The sequence below is a fragment of the Narcine bancroftii genome, chromosome 14 (genome assembly GCF_036971445.1).
Source record: "Narcine bancroftii isolate sNarBan1 chromosome 14, sNarBan1.hap1, whole genome shotgun sequence".
NCBI lineage: Eukaryota > Metazoa > Chordata > Chondrichthyes > Torpediniformes > Narcinidae > Narcine > Narcine bancroftii.
In genome coordinates this window covers 3140678-3161233 of record NC_091482.1, presented here as the reverse complement: position 1 = coordinate 3161233, position 20556 = coordinate 3140678, and the positions used below count along the sequence as shown (strand labels likewise).

Below are 20556 nucleotides of genomic sequence, written 5' to 3'. Positions count from 1 at the left end.
GGGGACTTTCATCTCCACTTGGACAGATAATGTAACCAAACAACTGACAGAATGCTAATACTGTAACAAAATGATAGACAGCTACAAATTCTTCAACTGAGCTGTTCCTTAATGATAATCATTATGTCCCATTTGCTTTTCATTATTGTTTTCATCCACATGCTGGGTTTAACCCTGTGCAGCCAAGTAAAGGCAAGTTATTCTTATCCTGAGTTTTCCTGACTTCGTTTGGAAAGCTGCCCTATAAATAATGGCCACAGTTGTCCAACTTGGTCCTCTTTCTAATGAGAAGCCTGGCCAGTCAAATGCACTGCAGATTTTCTTGTTTAACTCGAATTGCAATATTCATTGCTCTTGAGGTTGTGAATAACAACTTAAATGGATTCTCGTTCAGACTCTAAAGGCAAATAAAACACTTCCCGTTTATTTCTTTCATCAACAGTGCTTCATTTCAGTCACTGCCATCCTTTCAAACCCCTCAAACTTCTCAGGGATTACCAGCAAAATACCTGCAGGTCACTGAAGGTGTGGCAAGGGTGGAGCAAAGGCAATTTTTGGAGGACAGATCAATTATTCCCACAAAGGTGCCAAGACCAAAAAAGTTGAGAAACACTATGCAAAGGGGACCCGGTTAGTGAATATTCACTTTGATGTGAAATGCCTAAAAGGTGGTGAAATACTTCCCAATTTTTGTCAAGCCATTGAATGAGGAAAAGGAATATGAACTTTTACTATGGCCTTATTATGTCATCAACAACTCATATTTGCAACCACATCATGTCGTGATTTGGCAGGTCATGTGCCATTTTTCTTGTGCAAACTCTAAACCAGTTATGAATCATACTGGAAGTGTAACTGAGGAATTTAAGTATATGGAGGTAGAACAAGTGGGCCATGAAATTTCTGCAGCATTTCCTGGCGTGGAATTGCAAGAGCTCTCAGTGTCTTTGTGAACTGAATGATGTCTGTGCCTTTTCCACAGGTTGAGAGTACCATGAAGAAAACATGATTTTTAAATGGAATACTGGGAAAAGTTTTTGAAATAAGGTAGAAAAATAAATAAAAATGTTTTTAAAATGTATAATAAATCAGGATGTGCCCGTGTAAGAATTACTGGTCTCTTTAATTACTGGTCATATTTAAGTTCAGTTCACTTTTAATACCAAAATTATTACCGATCTTAAGACCATAAGACATTTTGTTTAGACATATAGCACGGTAACAGTGCCCAATTTACAAGCAATTAACCTACCCCTCCCCCCTCCCCCGGTACATTTCAAACTGTGGATGGAAACTGTAGACTGCAGGGAAAACCCACGCAGACATGGGGAGAACATACAAACTCCTTACAGACAGTTCGGGATTTGAACCTCTGTCCCTATCGCTGGTGCTGTAAGGGCGTTGTGCTAACCGCTACCCCAACCGTGCTGTTCCATAGGAACAGAAATAGGTTATTCAGCCCATTGAGTCTGTCTTCCCCACCATTTAATCATTTTCTCACTGCTCGGCCTTCTCCGCCTCATCTTTGATGCCCTGACTAATCACAAATATCAATCTTTGCCTTAAATACCCAATGACTTGGTCTCCACAACTGCAACAAATTCCACAGATTTACTTCCCTCTGGCTCAAGAAATTCCTCTACATTTCTGTTCTAAGTGGATGCTCTTCGAGCCTGAAGCTGTGCCCTCTTTTCCAAGACACTATTGTTAAGTTCCATCGCAGAGTCTAAAAACTGAATGTAGCAGGCAAAATAAAAATGCCAGGGCCAGGACATCACAGTCAGAATTCAGCACACATTAAATGTATTCATTCACAAAGCAAGCCCACCATCTACTGCACATCCCTCCTCCCCATTGAACTAACAAATTCAAAGGGCAGTTATGGGATGTGAGGTCAGGAATCACTGGCCATTCAGAATGTGTAAGATAACAACTTCCCTCCAGTGAACAAAATGAGTTAACTAGATGGGTTCAAAAGAATGTGATTGTTTCATGCCCAGTGTTGTTGACATTAAATACCAATTTATTTAATTTTTTGAATGTTCATAGTTGCTGTGGTGGCACATGAACTTGTGACCACAGACCAATTATCCAGGCACCTGGATTCTGGTAAGCTCATGCGAAGGACTATTCCACTGTACCCTAGTCTGTGAAAGTTATCTTTGAGGACTTTTTTTAAGAATTTAGGACGAGATGGAAGAAAACCCAGAGAGGATTGCTAATCTTTCATTCTAATCAGTAACATCGGTAGGAAAGAACCCTTGTGAATACCAGATCGAGCTATTGGTATGCAACATGGTCACATATTGTGACGCCACTCACAGAGCCAACTGATAGGGATGAGAAACCTTGTATGTGCGTCACCACTGGAGTGAACAATATGGTGGAAGCGTGGCTCGGCACATCACCATCGGATCTGATATGTGCAATAGATGGACACGTGCTGGTTCTTGTCCAGAAAAATAAGAGAAACCCAACAAAGAGCAATGTTGGAATCTTGAGGAAACTACGAGAAGCCAGAGGGATTCAAGCAGTCATGTTGCAACCATGTGTAGAAATGGTCAGTCCACATTTTGGTTCAGGGGGTCCTTTGTCAGGATTGAAGTAGGAATCTTGAACAAACAATGTGAAGCTGGAGAAACTCAGCAAGCCAGGCATTCTCTATTTAGACCTGCTCTAATGATCAATTAGGTGATGACAAATCTGATGCAGTTGGAGAGTCATTAGGAGCGTAGAAGGCCATTCAGCACAACTTCCCAACCTAACCAAAATCTACCAATCTCGTTTTAAAAGTTCCAACTTTGTGTGCCAAATTGAAGTGGAAAATGAACTTCATTTCACTTCCAAATGAGGTTGTCCCAATGTTACATCCCTAATGTTTTTGATTTTTCCTGAACAGAAAATGATTTTCTGTATCAAAACAATCAAATCATTTTTAACGTGTTAAAAAAATAACAAGGAGAACAACCGCAGGAATAAAAATGATGCAAGTCACAGGATAAGAGGGTGTGCAGGGAAAACCTGGGTGTGAGAGCATTAATAATATGTAGATATAATGAGATTTTGCTGAACAACAGTCAACACAGGACTGCCTTCAATATGTTGGAGGGTCGCATCGTGAAAACGGTGAGTAACAGAACACTACTTACTGGCAACCAGCTGGTTCTGGTAATGTTGGACAGCATCTGCCCTGAGCAGCAAAGGGTGGTTTGCATTGAAGGGTGGCTGAAGCTCATTCCACTGTGGAGTCCTACACAGCAGAGAATAAAAACACAATGCATTATGGAAGGACAATTCCACACAAAGAATAGGAAGTCACGGCAAATATCTGAGACTAATTAGATAACTATTATTGTAGAATCTGTGAAAAACTTTCAAAAAACTTTGTGACATCTTTTAGGTACTTAAGAAGTTTTGTTCCATATTTTCAAATATACTGACATATCTTCCTATCCAACTTTTTTGGTTGTTCCCAAGGCTACCGACAAAGATCAGATTCAGAAGTACTGTATATAATGACACTAGTTGGACTTTTTGTTTTACCACCATGACTAACTACATGATTACTTGTATTTTGGTGATGCACAATACTGGCTACTCACAGTTTCTATTCTACAGCAAAACTGAAGAGGCAGTAGCATGGAGTTGACCTTTCCAAAGTTTGAGTAACTCCCGATGGGAAAGAGACATACGAATATCAGAGCCAGAACCATCAGGCTGAGAAACAGCTTCTTCCCACGGGCAGTGAGAATGGTGAATGATTGAATGAACTGCTCATACCAACTCTCTGAGGCTCTACTATCTATTAAATAATATTTATTTATTTTTACATAGGTAGGTAAGTACTGCATATGTATTGTTTGTCCAGATGTGTGTTTGCATGTTTTGCACCGAGGGCTGAAGAACACAGTTTTGTCAGGTTGTACTTGTACAATCGGACACCGAGGACTGGAGAACACTATTTCATTGGGTTGTACCATAACTGCATGGTGGAAGATTGACGAACGTCACCTTCTTCATTTTATACTTACATTCACATTTATTGACCCAGGCTTAGCGGAGAAGCTGAATGTAACCAATCTTGTTCAAAAAAATAAAAATTATTTGTTCAGTGGATGTAGACATTGCTGGGAAGATCAGATTATTGCCCAATCCTAATAATCCCCTGAAATGAGTCATCCACTAGGCAACCACAGAAGATGGCATGAGCTAACCTCGTTCACACATCTGGAATCACATGTGGGCCTGACCAGGGAAGGATGACAGAAGCCAACTGTAAATTTGATAGATCTTTTCAACAACCCAACATATTAAATTTAGATTTAGACATACAGCACAGTAACAGGCCATTTCAGTCATGAGCCTGTGCTGTCCAATTACACCCAATTCACCTACATCCCCAGTACATTTGGAAGGGTGGGAGGAAACCAGAGCACCTGGATGAAACCCACGCTGACACGAGGAGAACGTACAAACTCCTTACAGACAGCGCTAGATTTGGACCTCGACCCTAGCATTATAGCAGGTGTTGCGCTAACTGCTATGCACATTGTGCCGCCCTGTTATTTAACCCAACTGCTCTGTGCTGGTGTTCACGAGCCATAGACTTTTTTTAAAATCACATACAAGCGTTGTCCCGAGGTTTTGGAAAGCTCTTTGTTGGTACATGTTCTTTCCTTTCATCTCTCACCTTGACATTTGATCCATGTCTCCCCAGTGCAACAGCACTCCACTGTTTGCTTTTATAACTAGCAACAATGAGCTTCAATTTCCATGCATTTTCTGGTTAAAGATGTCCATCCTAGGTTTATTTGGGCTGAATTCATGTTACATTGCAGTAACAGATTAAATACAATTGGATCCCAAACCAATGCCTGGCAAAATAAATTACACTCCCTAGTGCAGGCTGTCTCACTGCAATCTGTTTTGCATCATTTTAAAACTCAACATCTGCCTTAGACTACCCAAGTTGGTGCAAGGCAAAGCCACCAATTTGTGGTGTAGGCACATCCGCACCCCAAGGGGGAATCTTGCATCTAGAATCTACTGCAAGTTCAAAACACAGTGGAAGTGTCATATCAGATGTACATCTCAGACCGTGGATCACATTGACTAATTCTGTTGCCCATCAAGTCTAATATACATTTACAAAAAAGCACCCGTTATCAGGAATTCGAGCAACCAGCAAAAAAAAAACCATGGAAAATAAAAAGGTAAAGAATACAGAAGTTTAAAATTGGCACGTTTTGCTGTGAGTTTGCCAATCACGCACAATCTCAAGCATCTGTAAAATTCACTTCAATGGTATCGACCTGGGGTCATTCTCCATTGAAGATCATCATCCTATCTCTATCTCTGCTTAATACATCTGCAGACAGATGGAAGATGAGGACTCTCCTGGACATGTTCCACAAGTACAGTAGGGTTTGGTGAATCTTATTCAGGATGATATTGATCAGTTATCTGAAACTCCTGATCTATGTAATTGGAGGAATGGCACTGGCACCTAGTGCCTGGTCTCTCTTCTGTCCCCACCAGAAGACTAACTCCCCTTCTTAAGGCACTTTACAATTGAAGGAGAGGCTGCACCTGTCCTGTTATCTTCTCCTTTCACAGCCCTGTCAATGAAGCAACAATTCACCTTCATATCTAGTTCAGTGCAATCGGTTCTCAGTGTGGTCTTTTTATTGGAGGAGTCTAATGTAGATTGGGTAACTATTTTTGTGGAGACCTGCCTTCAATCTGCAGGGTGATTCCGAGTTTGCTGAAACCTGTTAGTTTACGATACCATTATCTCCTGCACTGTCTTAATGAATCCCAAACTAGAGATGAGAAACAGCACCTCATCTCCTCCCTGGGCAAACTGCAGCCCTCTGTACTCAATATCAAAATCTAAACTGCAGATAACTTGCATTCCCTGCCTCAGATGCAACTGGTCATTTCTGCTGATATTGACTGACTTTTTTTCTCCCCCAATTCGACCCGACAAGTCCATGCTGCCCAATTTACACTCCATTAACCTACAACCCAGTTCGTTTTTGATTTGCACAACTAAACCCGTTTGACATAATTTATCGCCCTACACTTCACATTTACTTAACTGATTTACAATGTTCCTGGTGAAAGAATCAGGCCTGAAAAGTTGGCTGCCTTTTTACTTCCTATGGATGCTGTGTGACCTGCTGAGTTTCTCTAGCACATTTGGGTAGTGCACAACTTTACTTAGCTCTAATTTTCACTCTCCAACTGCTCTCACCTGATAGTTTTTATTCATTTTCTCTCTCTCTCTCACACACACAATACCCCATGGATCAGATGATTTCGACTTGTATTCCAATGAGAACTCTGGCCTTACCCCTTCCGAGATATTCTATTTGCCCAATCTAGACCACCTCAACCTCTAGGCAACCTAAATTTCAATTGTTTCAATGAAAAGTCGCCAGTGTGAAATGTTAACTCAGTCTTTCTTTCCATATTTGCTGTCTTACCAGCTGTGTTTCGAGCCTTTTCTATTTTCATGTCTAATTTCAACATCTGCTATTTTTTTTATTTTAATGGTATCATCCTAATTTTCCCCATTCGAAATTGTTCTGCATGCATTGAAGCTGGTTTTATTTTTGTCTTACTCAGCAAGCTGAGCAGCCATACCCAGTGATAGTGCAAGTTCAAATTTATTTATCACCTGATTGCACAAGTACAACCTGAAAAAACAGTGTTCTCCTGTTCCTGATGCAAAAAATGCAAACACCCAACCAGACAAGACATGCGTGGCGACAAGCAATACATGTGCAGAACAAATATACACATATAAAATAAATTAATATTAATATTCAGAACTTTCCCCCAGATATAAGATGCCCCAGAGTTTTAGGTCTCTGCAATAGAGAAAAATGGGTGATACTTTGAGGTGAAAATATATCGAAGAGAGATTTGTGGAGGGTGCTATTCTTTGAAAAGATAATGCTCGATTGTGCCTTTCGACTGTACATAAAGACTAACACAGCTGGTTCTGAAGCACTTTGGGACACTCTGAGACTGTAAAAACTGCTGCTTAAATGTAAATCTTTCTTTTTTAAGACTGTCCTTTCCATTTAATTGCCAACTTGCAATTATATGGAACGGATGTGAAAAACTAACGATGATTAAAGCAAATTTTATAAAAGGATTTAGTTTGGAGGAAAAAAAATTAAAAATAATATTTGACAATATTTATCTTTGTCTCTTAAAAGCAAATTTATAAAAAAATCTCCATGTGTGGTATTTGATTTATCCAGGCTCCTGGTCTGGGCCTTGGCAATTTTGGTTGCATTTATAAATGTTCTCATTAAAAAACTTTTCATTCCTAGCCTTCTCTAAAGTACATAACTTGAAAGAACTGGTCTGTGACAAATGAACTTACGAACTTCAAGACCCATTACATCTTTTAATTGTAACAGAATCATGTGAAAATAACTTTAAAAAAACAGAAGTCGTGATGGTGTTTGGAATGAATAAATCACAAGAGCAGAATATTCCCCTTGGAGAAAACAGTAACCAGGGTACAACCCTGCTGACTCTAATTACTGCTGTGCAGCACTGAAAGGGGCTCTTGAGATAGAGGAAAGGCTTTGTACATAGACATTTCCCAAGACCTATCTTCAAAGGAAACATGAAAAAGTAGTTAGTCGCGGTAAAGAAAGCTAATCAAAGTTATGATAGCTGCACCTCCCCCTTCCAACCCTCTCCTTTGACTCTTCCTCGACTGAGTGAGTGATTGATTGTAAATAGGCCTTCCTGAAAGGGCACACTCTCCGCAGGGACATCCTATTGCTTCCATCTGACGATATCTCCTTCTTCGGCATTTGCTTGGTTTGAGGATGACTTGCTTCTGCTCCTGTTCTGAGGATTCTGATGTGGTTGTTGGGATCTGCAGACTCTGCCACAAATGGAACATGAGGTGCTAAGTGGAGCCGGTGTGCTCCTTGTGGCTTTCCTGGGCTTCCGTACAATCCTGATAAAGGGACTTCTTAGTACCTAAATGCACTGTTGCCATTTTGAGTACTCATGGACTGGGAGTACAATGTTGGCAAATGTGAGGTTATTCATTTTAGAAGGAAAAGTGGAAGATAAGAATATTATTTAAAAAGCAAGTGAATGCTGCCTGGAAATGTTTATGCACGAATCACAAAAGGTTGGTTTACAGGTGCAGCAAGCTATCAAGAAGGTAAATGGAATGTTAGCCGTCATTGCCAGACAGAGGGATGGAATTTAAGAGCAGGGAGGTTCTGCTGTAACTGTACCAGGTCCTGGTGAGGCCATATCTGGAGAATTGTGTGCAGTTCTGGTCTCCTTACTTGAGAAAGGATGTACTGGCTTTGGAGGTGTGCAAAGTGAGATTCCAGGGATGAAGGTGTTGGCCTATGAGGAGAGATTGAGTCGTCTGGGACTGTACTCGCTGGAATTTAGAAGAATGAAAGGGGATCTTTTAGAAACACATAAAATTATGAGAGGCATAGATAAGATAGAAGTAGGCAAGTTGTTCCCATTGGTGGGGGAGACTAGAACTAGGGGACATAGCCTCAAGATCCAAGGGTGTAGATTTAGGACGGAGATGAGGAGGAACTGCTTTTTCCAGAGGGTGGGGAATCTGTGGAATTTGCTGCCCATTGAAGCAGTGGAGGCGACCTCAGAAATTAAATTAAAGGTGGGATAGATTTTTACATAGTTGGGGAATTAAGGGATGTGAGGAAAAGGCAGGAAGGTGGTGATGAGCCCATCATCAGATCAGCCGTGATCACATTGAATGGCAGATCAGGCTTGATGGGCCAGATAGCCTACTCCTGCTCCCATTTCTTATGTTCTTATCTTATACAATAAAAGGCAGCTTGGAGAATATTCATGAATTCTAACCTTTGGAGGAGAGTAAATGTTTCATGAAACTTGCATCAGGCCACACAATTCACACAAGAACTGAGTGAGAACTTCAATGCTTAGGATGCATGAAGCCCTTTTTCAGCAGAGGGACAGCCTTAAGACCACCTGGATGCATCCCCGATCCAAACACTGGCACCTCCTGGACTACATCCTGGTGCGAGAAAGTGACAAACAAGATGTGCTCCACACCAGGGTCATGCCTAGCGCGGAATGCCACACTGACCACCGGCTGGTTCGCTGCAAGCTCAACCTTCACTTCAAGCCAAAGCCCAGGAACAATAAAGCCCCCAGAAAGAGGTTCAATGATGGAAAACTGCAGTCAGACGAAGCGAGAGGAAACTTCCAGGCAAACCTCAAAGCAAAGCTCGACGTTGCAACCCGCCTCACGGACCCGTCCCCTGAAACCCTCTGGGATCAGTTGAAGACTACCATACTGCAATCCACTGAGGAGGTACTGGGCTTCTCCTCCAGGAAAAACAAGGACTGGTTTGACGAAAACAGCCAGGAAATCCAGGAGCTGCTGGCAAAGAAGCGAGCTGCCCACCAGGCTCACCTTACAAAGCCGTCCTGTCCAGAGAAGAAACAAGCCTTCCGTCGCGCATGCAGCCATCTTCAGCGCAAACTCCGGGAGATCCAAAATGAGTGGTGGACTAGCCTCGCCAAACGAACCCAGCTCAGCGCGGACATTGGCGACTTCAGGGGTTTCTACAAGGCTCTAAAGGCTGTGTACGGCCCCTCACCCCAAGTCCAAAGCCCGCTGCGCAGCTCAGACGGCAAAGTCCTCCTCAGCGACAAGATCTCCATCCTCAACCGATGGTCAGAACACTTCCAATCTCTTTTCAGTGCCAACCGCTCAGTCCAAGATTCCGTCCTGCTCCAGCTCCCTCAACAGCCCCTAAGGCTAGAGCTAGATGAGGTTCCCACCCTGGATGAGACATATAAGGCAATCGAACAACTGAAAAGTGGCAAAGCAGCAGGTATGGATGGAATCCCCCCAGAAGTCTGGAAGGCTGGCGGCAAAACTCTGCATGCCAAACTGCATGAGTCTTTCAAGCTTTGTTGGGACCAAGGTAAACTGCCCCAGGATCTTCGTGATGCCACCATCATCACCCTGTACAAAAACAAAGGCGAGAAATCAGACTGCTCAAACTACAGGGGAATCACGTTGCTCTCCATTGCAGGCAAAATCTTCGCTAGGATTCTACTAAATAGAATAATACCTAGTGTCGCCGAGAATATTCTCCCAGAATCACAGTGCGGCTTTCGCGCAAACAGAGGAACCACTGACATGGTCTTTGCCCTCAGACAGCTCCAAGAAAAGTGCAGAGAACAAAACAAAGGACTCTACATCACCTTTGTTGACCTCACCAAAGCCTTCGACACCGTGAGCAGGAAAGGGCTTTGGCAAATACTAGAGCGCATCGGATGTCCCCCAAAGTTCCTCAACATGATTATCCAACTGCACGAAAACCAACAAGGTCGGGTCAGATACAGCAATGAGCTCTCTGAACCCTTCTCCAATAACAATGGCGTGAAGCAAGGCTGTGTTCTCGCACCAACCCTCTTTTCAATCTTCTTCAGCATGATGCTGAACCAAGCCATGAAAGACCCCAACAATGAAGACGCTGTTTACATCCGGTACCGCACGGATGGCAGTCTCTCCAATCTGAGGCGCCTGCAAGCTCACACCAAGACACAAGAGAAACTTGTCCGTGAACTACTCTTTGCAGATGATGCCGCTTTAGTTGCCCATTCAGAGCCAGCTCTTCAGCGCTTGACGTCCTGCTTTGCGGAAACTGCCAAAATGTTTGGCCTGGAAGTCAACCTGAAGAAAACTGAGGTCCTTCATCAGCCAGCTCCCCACCATGACTACCAGCCCCCCCACATCTCCATCGGGCACACAAAACTCAAAACGGTCAACCAGTTTACCTATCTCGGCTGCACCATTTCATCAGATGCAAGGATCGACAATGAGATAGACAACAGACTCGCCAAGGCAAATAGCGCCTTTGGAAGACTACACAAAAGAGTCTGGAAAAACAACCAACTGAAAAACCTCACAAAGATAAGCGTATACAGAGCCGTTGTCATACCCACACTCCTGTTCGGCTCCGAATCATGGGTCCTCTACCGGCACCACCTACGGCTCCTAGAACGCTTCCACCAGCGTTGTCTCCGCTCCATCCTCAACATCCATTGGAGCGCTTACACCCCTAACGTCGAAGTACTCGAGATGGCAGAGGTCGACAGCATCGAGTCCACGCTGCTGAAGATCCAGCTGCGCTGGATGGGTCACGTCTCCAGAATGGAGGACCATCGCCTTCCCAAGATCCTGTTATATGGCGAGCTCTCCACTGGCCACCGTGACAGAGGTGCACCAAAGAAAAGGTACAAGGACTGCCTAAAGAAATCTCTTGGTGCCTGCCACATTGACCACCGCCAGTGGGCTGATAACGCCTCAAACCGTGCATCTTGGCGCCTCACAGTTTGGCGGGCAGCAACCTCCTTTGAAGAAGACCGCAGAGCCCACCTCACGAACAAAAGGCAAAGGAGGAAAAACCCAACACCCAACCCCAACCAACCAATTTTCCCTTGCAACCGCTGCAATCGTGTCTGCCTGTCCCGCATCGGACTTGTCAGCCACAAACGAGCCTGCAGCTGACGTGGACTTTTTACCCCCTCCATAAATCTTCGTCCGCGAAGCCAAGCCAAAGAAGAAAAGAAGAAGACATGAAGCCCAAATCTCTAGAGTATGCAAGAGAGCAGAGATCAATGCTGCTGGTACACCATGTGCCAGTTTGAGGCCTTGATCTTCAAACATGTTTTCCTGCATGTGATCTCAGCTTTTTAAAAAGAAAGTGAAGGGTATTTTATCACACTGTGGAACTAAACGCAATAAAGAGTAAGGCTTGGGGAGCCTTGAGCTGAGATGTTTCCTGCAGGATGGCTCTTGTAGCTGCACAGTGGCATATACATGTTCCCAGAAGCTGATCAATCTATCCAGTTTTGCTGCACGCTGGCATGGATTCAGCAGAATTGAACACCCTGCTCTGCAATAACCAGCCAGCATCTTCACGTCTGACATTATTATGGTGGGAAAGCCGTCAATGAAGAAGGAGAAAATGGGTGTAGTCATGAACCTGTCTTGAGAGGCATATGTAGCTTTGATCTTGGGCTGAAATAACTGACATCAAAAGATCACAAACTGCCTTCTCTCAGTGAAAAGGCACCTTATAAAGAAGTCAAGGTTGCTTCAAGCCTTCAGCATAATGGGTAGGGAAAGAAGTCCATGACATTTATATCATTCGTGAGATTCTCTGAAGATTAACTCTTCCTTGAGGGTTGGTTGTATTCCTTATAATTCCTTTAGCATGCTTAATAACCTTTTGAGGAGATTGGATATAAAACATTTTCTCATAGTGGGATAAAGGGGACAACATTTCCAGAGTTCAAGCTCTCTGGGGGCTAACAAAACTAGCACTTTTCAAGTACAATTTTACATACCCATATTCTAAAGTGACAGTCCATAGTGAAATTCCAAATGACCAGCAAGGTCCCAGATGCAATTTGTAATTTGTGTTCAGCAGATCTCACAACAGAATTGGATGAGAACCCTAATTAGTTTTGGTTCTCATCTTAACAAGAAGTTAACAAGTTAACATTTACTGCCGGGAAACAGATCAGAGGTCAATTTACAGGTCCATTAGAGTGGCAGAGAGGGTCACTGGAGTCTCCCTACCCCTCTCCCCCACCCCTCCAATGACATGATCTACTGGGATCATTGTCTGAAGAGGGCAGGCAAAATTATTGAGGACCCCTTCAGCTGCTCTTGTCGGGAAAGAGATCCAGGAGGATCAGAGCCAGCACCCCCAGGATGAGAAACAGCATCTTCCCACGGGCAGTGAGAATGGTGAACAACCAAAGGAACTGCTTACATGAACCATCTGAGACTCTCATATTCATAAATCAGTATTTATTTATTTGTATCTATGAATACTTGTCTGGCATATGTTTTGTTTGTCTGGTTGAGTGTCTGGATGATTTGCACCAAGGACCGAAGAATGCTGTTTTGTCATGTTGTACCATCAGATGTCAATAAACTTGACTCCTGACTCTCAACCAGTAACCTCTGATAGGTTTGTGCAAATGAATGGCAAGGGAGGAATGCAAGGAAGATAGAACATGCTCTTACATGATATTTTTCACAACCTCAGAGTAGTTTACAATCAATGAAGTACATCTTAAGTGTGATGATCAATGTCTCCTCCTCACTGACAAACAACAGAAGTACACCTCTCTCTACAACCATGACTGTGTGGCTAGGTACAATTCAAATTTGCTGAAGACACCATGGTTGCCAGCAGAATCAGAGAATGCAATGAGGAACTGGACAGGAGTGAGATAGATCAGCAGGTTGAGTGGTGTCACAATATTAACCTTGCACTCAACATTAGCAAAATTAAGGAATTGATTCCAGACTTCCTGAAGGGAAAACCAAGAGAACACAACCAGTCCTCATTGAGGGGTCAGTAGTGGAGAGGGTTAAGAACTTCAAATTCCTGGGTGTCAATGCAATAACGAAAAAGGCTTCCAGTTGCGATATTTGAGGAGCATGAGGAGATTTGGTAAGTCACCAAAGCCTCTTGCAAATTTGTACCATAGAGAGCATTCAGACTGGTTGCATCACTGTCTGGTATGAAGATGTCAATGCACAGAACAGGAACAGGCGACAGAGGGTTGAAAACTCAACTAATGCCATCATGGGCATCAGTCTTTACTCCATCAAGGATATCTTTAAAAGGTGGTATCTGAAGAAAGCAGCATCTATCATCAAGGTTCCTCACCACCCAGGCCAGGTACTTTTTTTCTCTGCTACCATCAGGAAGGAGGTACAGGAGCCTGAAGACACACATCCAACAGCTTTTTCTCCTCCATCATCAGATTTCTGAATGGACAATGAACCATAGACACTACCTCACTTTTTTTCTCTTTTTGCACTAATTATTTATTTTGTAAATGCGCTTTAGTTGCCCATTCAGAGCCAGCTCTCCAGCGCTTGACGTCCTGTTTTGTGGAAACTGCCAAAATGTTTGGCCTGGAAGTCAGCCTGAAGAAATCTGAGGTCCTCCATCAGCCAGCTCCCCACCATGACCACCAGCCCCCCCACATCGCCATCGGGCACACTGAACTCAAAACGGTCAACCAGTTTACCTACCTCGGCTGCACCATTTCATCTGATGCAAGGATCAACAAAGAGATAGACAACAGACTCGCCAAGGCAAATAGCGCCTTTGGAAGACTACACAAAAGAGTCTGGAAAAACAACCACCTGAAGAAACACTCAAAGATCAGCGTGTACAGAGTCGTTGTCATACCCACGCTCCTGTTCGGCTCCAAATAATGGGTCCTCTACCGGCATCACCTATGGCTCCTAGAACGCTTCCATCAGCGCTGTCTCCGCTCCATCCTCAACATTCATCGAAATGACTTCATCACCAACATCAAAGTACTCGAGCTGGCAGAGTCCGCAAGCATCGAATCCATGCTGCTGAAGACCCAACTGCGCTGGGTGGGTCACGTCTACAGAATAGAGGACCATCGTCTTCCCAAGATCGTGTTCTATGACGAGCTCTCCACTGGCCTCCGAGACAGAGGTGCACCAAAGAAGAGGTACAAGGACTGCTTAAAGAAATCTCTTGGTGCCTGCCCCATTGACCACCGCCAGTGGGCTGATATCGCCTCAAACCGTCCATCTTGGCACCTCACAGTTCGGCGGGCAGCAACCTCCTTTGAAGAAGACCGCAGAGCCCACCTCACTGACAAAGACAAAGGAGGAAAAACCCAACACCCAACCCCAACCCACCAATTTTCCCTTGCAACCGCTGCAACCGTGCCTGCCTGTCCCACATCGGACTTGTCAGTCACCAACGAGCCTGCAGCAGACGTGGACATACCCCTCAATAAATCTTCGTCCGCGAACCCAAGCCAAAGAAAGAAATGTTGTATTTATGGAAGTGTAATTTAGAGCAATTTTGCATCTGTAATACACAGCACCTACTGCCACAAAACAACAAATTTCATGACATATGTTGTTCATGACAATAAATCTGATTCTGAATCTGAAATATCACCCTCCATATGAGCGCAGCAAGCTCATACAAAGAGAAATGGGATCTTGACCAGATCATTTGTTTTAGTTACTTGGTTGAGGGACAAAAACTGGCCTCAGGACAGATGTCTCAAGGAACTACATCTTGCAGGATTGAACAATGAGAGAAAAGGCTACAAGACAGACAAAAATCCTGGGATAGCTCTGGGTGATTCCCAATTTTTATCTGAATCGAAGCTACTCAGCAGAAGCAAACTCAAAAAGACAGCTAGAGCTAGACCTAATGAGATATGGTTCTCGGTTAAGGATATCAAAGGAAAAATGTAGCGAGTAACTAAAATTGATCTTGTCTTTCATTGTTTTGCTATTAAAACGCATAAGATCGCAGGTGATTGTTGTTTAGTGATTGAAAAGCTGGGATATAATGATCACAAGATGAATATAATAACTGGCAATGAAATTCAAAGGATTCATCTCATTAAAACAGTCTTTCAAATTTTCATTTGCAGAAACTAGAAGCTATGTTGCATCACAGTTTCATTAATTTACCATGGCTGTGATACTCAAATACTAGGTTAAAAGCTTATTTTCTGTTAATAATTCCATTGTCTACAACTATCATTAGGACTTCACCAATTCTCTGATTCCAAGGCATATGAAGCTTTTAGCTACAATGCTTCTATCCTCAGCCCCCATTGCACTCAAATGGAAACTGGGTGCACTAAAAACTCATGATGTCTCAAAGAAGGATTGCAATTAAGCAGACAAGATTGTAATTTAATATGTGTTTTGCATCCCCAATAGATCTGTCTGTAAACACAGAAATTATGTGGCCCTTAATAATTCAGTCCTGGGTTTAACTCCCAGGCTCTTTTGAGTCATGACACAAAGGAACTATAGACAACAAAGGTTTATCATATCTTAGCTTAAACAGAGAGACATTTCAAGCTCTCTACTGTTTTGGTAATTAATATTCTTCAATTATTCTGGGATGCTTTCATCTCTATCAATTTACCAGGAGTCTATTGGTCACTGTTTGTGTGAACTTGAACCTCTTGACTTCAATACAAATTCAATGCAATTTATACATGCATCACCTGATGTCGTTTATTCCACTGGGTTCACCTGTGGATTCATCCTTGAGCCAGAGATCCTTCTTCTGCCCACAGGTGAGATGCAGGAGAGTTCCATGTCAGCCTCATGTATTCAAGTCAAATGCACAGCAGAGAAATAGGCCATTCAGGCCATCTACTCCATACTGGTACATGCATTTGTGCTCCATCAGTTTAGAATCAATAAGCCAATTTTTTTTTCTCTGAGCCTTGAAGTGAGTGGCTTGTTCGGTGGTTACTATGTATTTGGAATCCCATGCAGCTGGGCCATGTAAAGACAGCAAATTTTCTTCTCGAAAGAATTTTGATTCATTTTAAGTAATAAAATGACAGTTTCATGGACACTCGTGTTGACATGAACTTTTTACTCCAAATTATTTAAAGAACAAATTTAGATTCCCCATTTGCTCTGGCAAGATTTCATCTTGCACTGCTGTTCCATTCTGGAATTGAACCCAGTGGTTTGCTACTAATTTATAAGGGGTGACGTGAGAGCTGAAAATAGAAGTATTGCAAGTATATGAGAATAAACCAGTTGACCTGTGATGCTGCATTTAATCATTTGTGAATCTATACCCCAATGGTGACCCTGCGTGGACACTTATTTTACAAAGCATACATAGATGGCCTCCTTACTCTTCCTACTGTACGTTATTTTAGCAATACTAAAGCCCTGCTGGTGTTTACGATCCCCAGTGACTCTGTCTGTAAACTGAAGTACTGTCTTTTTCAGTACTTATAATGGTTTCAGAATGTAGAAAGTGATGTCCTGCTGCCCATAAGAAATAAGGAGAGAAGACCATTCAACACCATGAGCCTGCCATTTCATATTCCCCATTGGTACATTAAGTCCTCATTGAGGGCTCAGGAATGGAGAGGGTCAAAAGCTTTAAATTCCTGGGTGTCAACATCTCTGAGGATCTGTCCTGGAGCCTCCATGTCAATGCAATCACAAAGAAGGTTTACCAGCGGCTATATTTTGTAAGGAGTTTGAGGAGATTTGGTATGTCACTGAAGATTCTCAAAAACCTCTACAGGTGTATCGTGGAAGCATTCTGACTGGTGGCATCACTGTCTGGAATGGAGGTGCCAATGCTCAGGCAGGAAAAATCTTCAGAGGCTTGTTAACATGGCCAGTGACATCACAGGCACCAGTGTTCACTCCAATGAGAGCACCCACAAGATACAATGTCTTAAGAAGCCAGCCTCTATTCTCAAGGACTCCCCCCCACACCCCCCCCCCCACCACCACTCAGGCCATCTTCAAGAGCCTGAAGGTGAACACCCAGAGGCACGAAGACAGCTTCTTCTCCTTTGCCATCAGATTCTTGAATGAACAATGAAGCCGACATTGCCTTATTTTGACTTTATCTTTATCTTGCACTATTTTTATTTATTTTGTAAACGTTTGCAATGTGACGCTGCCGCAAAAGAATGGATTTTGTGACATATTCCTGACAATAAATTCTGATTCGAAATGTTTGCCGGCTCACAGAGTAATTCTATTTACCCACCCATTTTTGAAAGGAAATGAGTAGCTCATAACAGCTAAAGTTAATCTTTTCTTTCAATGTCTTGCTATTAAAATGCACGAGATCACAGTTGGTTGTTGTTCAGTGATTGAAAAGCTAGGATATAATGATCATAAGGTGAATATAAAAACTGGCAAACCCCCCCACACTCTCCTCACCCCCACTGGATTTTTCTTGCACTTCAGAGGGGCAATTTCTAGTTCCAATGAATGCACAAACCCTTACAACATTTGGATGTGGGTGAAAACATGAGCACCTGGAGGAAGCCCACATGGTCAGAGGGAAAATGTTAATTTTAACATGACAGCACGATAGACGGCCCTTCTGGCCTATGAAACCAATGCAGCCTAATTGCATGCAAATAACCAACCAACCACAAACGTTTTGGAGAATGGGAGGAAACCAGAGCACCAGGGAAAACCCACGTAGGACAAAGGACCAACATACAAATTCCTTACAGATGGCGCTGAATTACTGCCGGTGCAGTAATTATGTTGCACTAATCACCCAAATTCAAATACCACATAAGTAACACTGGAGTTCAGGTCTGAACCTTGATTCGCTGGTGCTTGGTACCGCTATTGTACCCCACATCGTGAATGATGCAGCCAGCAGTGGACAAAGCCCAGCAAAAGTGTCACTCTGAGGAAATAGGTCAGAACATTTTACCTGGCCAGAGACCAGCTTGCTCGAGGAGATGTCAATAGCTCCAGCTGAGTATCATCACTGATCTTCTGCACAGTGGTAACGGGGCGAGGTTCAATTGTGTGCTCCACCAGGTTACCATAGCAACTAATAATGAACAGGGAGTCGACCACCGACTGCTTTGATTGATCTAAGGTCAAAAGCATATGGATTATGAGTTTTAAAAGAATGGTCAACTTGTTTCTCTAAATATGCATTGCCAAATGATCAGTCGAGTCCAAAGTTGAGCTTTAAGATACCTGAATTTAGCTGCTCTTTAAGATCTTTAAGACCCAAAAGAGGGACAGGCCTATAACCTGGTGTTTTAACCCCAAACTCTGCACAAAAATTTTCTGGGGGCATACAAGTTAAACTAACAGATACTTCTACGACTCATTTAATCCACACTCCATTTTTCCCATCTTTTTATTCAGGCGAATGCCTGATTTTCGGCACTCCAGACAAAGGGCTCAGGCCCAAAATATTAACTGCCTTGTACTTTGTACTTCTGCATGACCTGCTGAGTTTCTCCAGTACTTTGGAGCACTTCATCCTATCTCCAATCTACTCTTCTTCTTGTGTTTCACAAAAACACAGGGGCCATGTATCAGAGAGTGGCTGCTGCTCTTGTTCTGGCAGGATCTAACAGCACTGGAGGATTCCAGTTTTTGAATAGGGGTGGAGGGGAAAAAATTATGTCAGGGCACTACTTCCCAGAACATGCTTCTGATTAGTTGATCTGACCAGACGTGGATGATGCCTGGTTGGGGGAAGATTTGGACTGAGACAAAAAAAATTGTCTTAAAATGCAAAAAACTACAACTGCATATTTTTTGTAGACAATTCTGGAAAGACCAGTATTTTTGTCCATCTGTAATTGCCTGTAATTGAAGTGTCTTGCTTGGAAAGTAAGTGGAGCAGATTTCCTTTCCTGAAGGATATTAATGAGCTTTTTAATATTTTGTGCAAAACTGTCAATGGTGGAAATTGAAATCAAAAATAGAGAATGCTGGAATCACTCTACAGTTCATGTGGCCTCAGTGGGGAGAAATACAGAACTGACATTTCAGGTGAAGGGCCCTTCGTTAGAACAAGGAAAGTGAGAAAAGCAGTCTGTGATTGTAGTTTACACAAAAATGCTGGAGAAACACAGCAAAGTCAAACAGCGTTCTTTATTTTTATGGCTGGAATTGGTGTGGAGAGTGTGGAGGGCCGAGCATTCTGAGGGAGTGAGATTAGAATAATTGAGGGGAGTGGTGAAGTTTAGACAGGTGATGTCTGGCGGCAGTTGAAATAAGCTTTATCTTTGCTACAGTGAGAGAGCAAGTGTGTTTAAGAAGAGAAAGATAGAGTGAACCAACAGAATGTCTGTGATAGGGTGTAGTCCAGAGATGTCAAGGAAACGATTACTTCAATAAAAATGGCAGGTTCAGAGAGAACAGAAAAATCAAGCAAGTTGGAATAACTACATATGTGTGTAGATATAAAAAAGTGAGATTACTTGAAATTGTCAAATTCATTATTCATAAATATCCCTGATGTAAGATGAGGCATTTTGCCGATCCTAGACATGATTGGTGCAATGTAGGCCAAAAACAGGGAGGTCAGAGTTGCTGTAGGACAGAGAATTAAAATGGATGGTTACAGAGAGATATCAGCTACTATGAGTGTGAGGTTCATTCAGAAGACTGGTAACTGAGGGAAAGAGACATAAATCCTGTTCCTTCCTCTAATCATATCCAATGTAAGTTCAAAACACAGCCCTTCCTCTTCATCTGGTTTGTTATAGCCATTAAGACGTTATAATAAATTTAACAATTTCAAGTAACCACCTTTTTATTGTCTGGGCTTTGATTTGTTTCATTTTTTTCTCCCCCAACTGCCTTATTTTCACAATTCTTATCTTAACAAGTAAGTGAAAATCAAAAATAAAACTCTGCAGGTATTGCAAGTCTAAAATTTAAAAAATGCTGGAAATAATCAGCAGGTTCTAATGAAGGATTTTCAACTTGGACCATGAACTTGGTTCCTCTTCACAGATGGGGCCTGGCCTGCAAAGTAATTCCAGCATTTCTTCTTTTCTGTTATCTTGACAACTTCAGACTGCACCCCATCACCTCTGTTCTCCCTGCCACTCCTCTTTGCAATTTCAAGCACGCTTTACCTTTCCACTGACAAAAGGCTCTTCACCCAGAGGCTCTTGTAT

The 20556-nt window shown here is 42.7% G+C and overlaps 1 protein-coding gene across 9 annotated transcripts in view; it reads right to left on the bottom strand.

The window, feature by feature from the left end:
- Window positions 1-20556, bottom strand: part of bcas3 (BCAS3 microtubule associated cell migration factor) — a 728081-nt gene that overhangs the window by 342652 nt on the left and 364873 nt on the right. For all 9 annotated transcript variants that reach the window (XM_069911282.1, XM_069911281.1, XM_069911285.1 and 6 more), the window contains 2 exons: window positions 18336-18501; window positions 3150-3250 (listed from right to left, as the gene is read on the bottom strand). In XM_069911282.1, the coding sequence (XP_069767383.1) occupies window positions 3150-3250; window positions 18336-18501 (267 nt within the window). The remainder of the gene's footprint in view (window positions 1-3149; window positions 3251-18335; window positions 18502-20556) is intronic.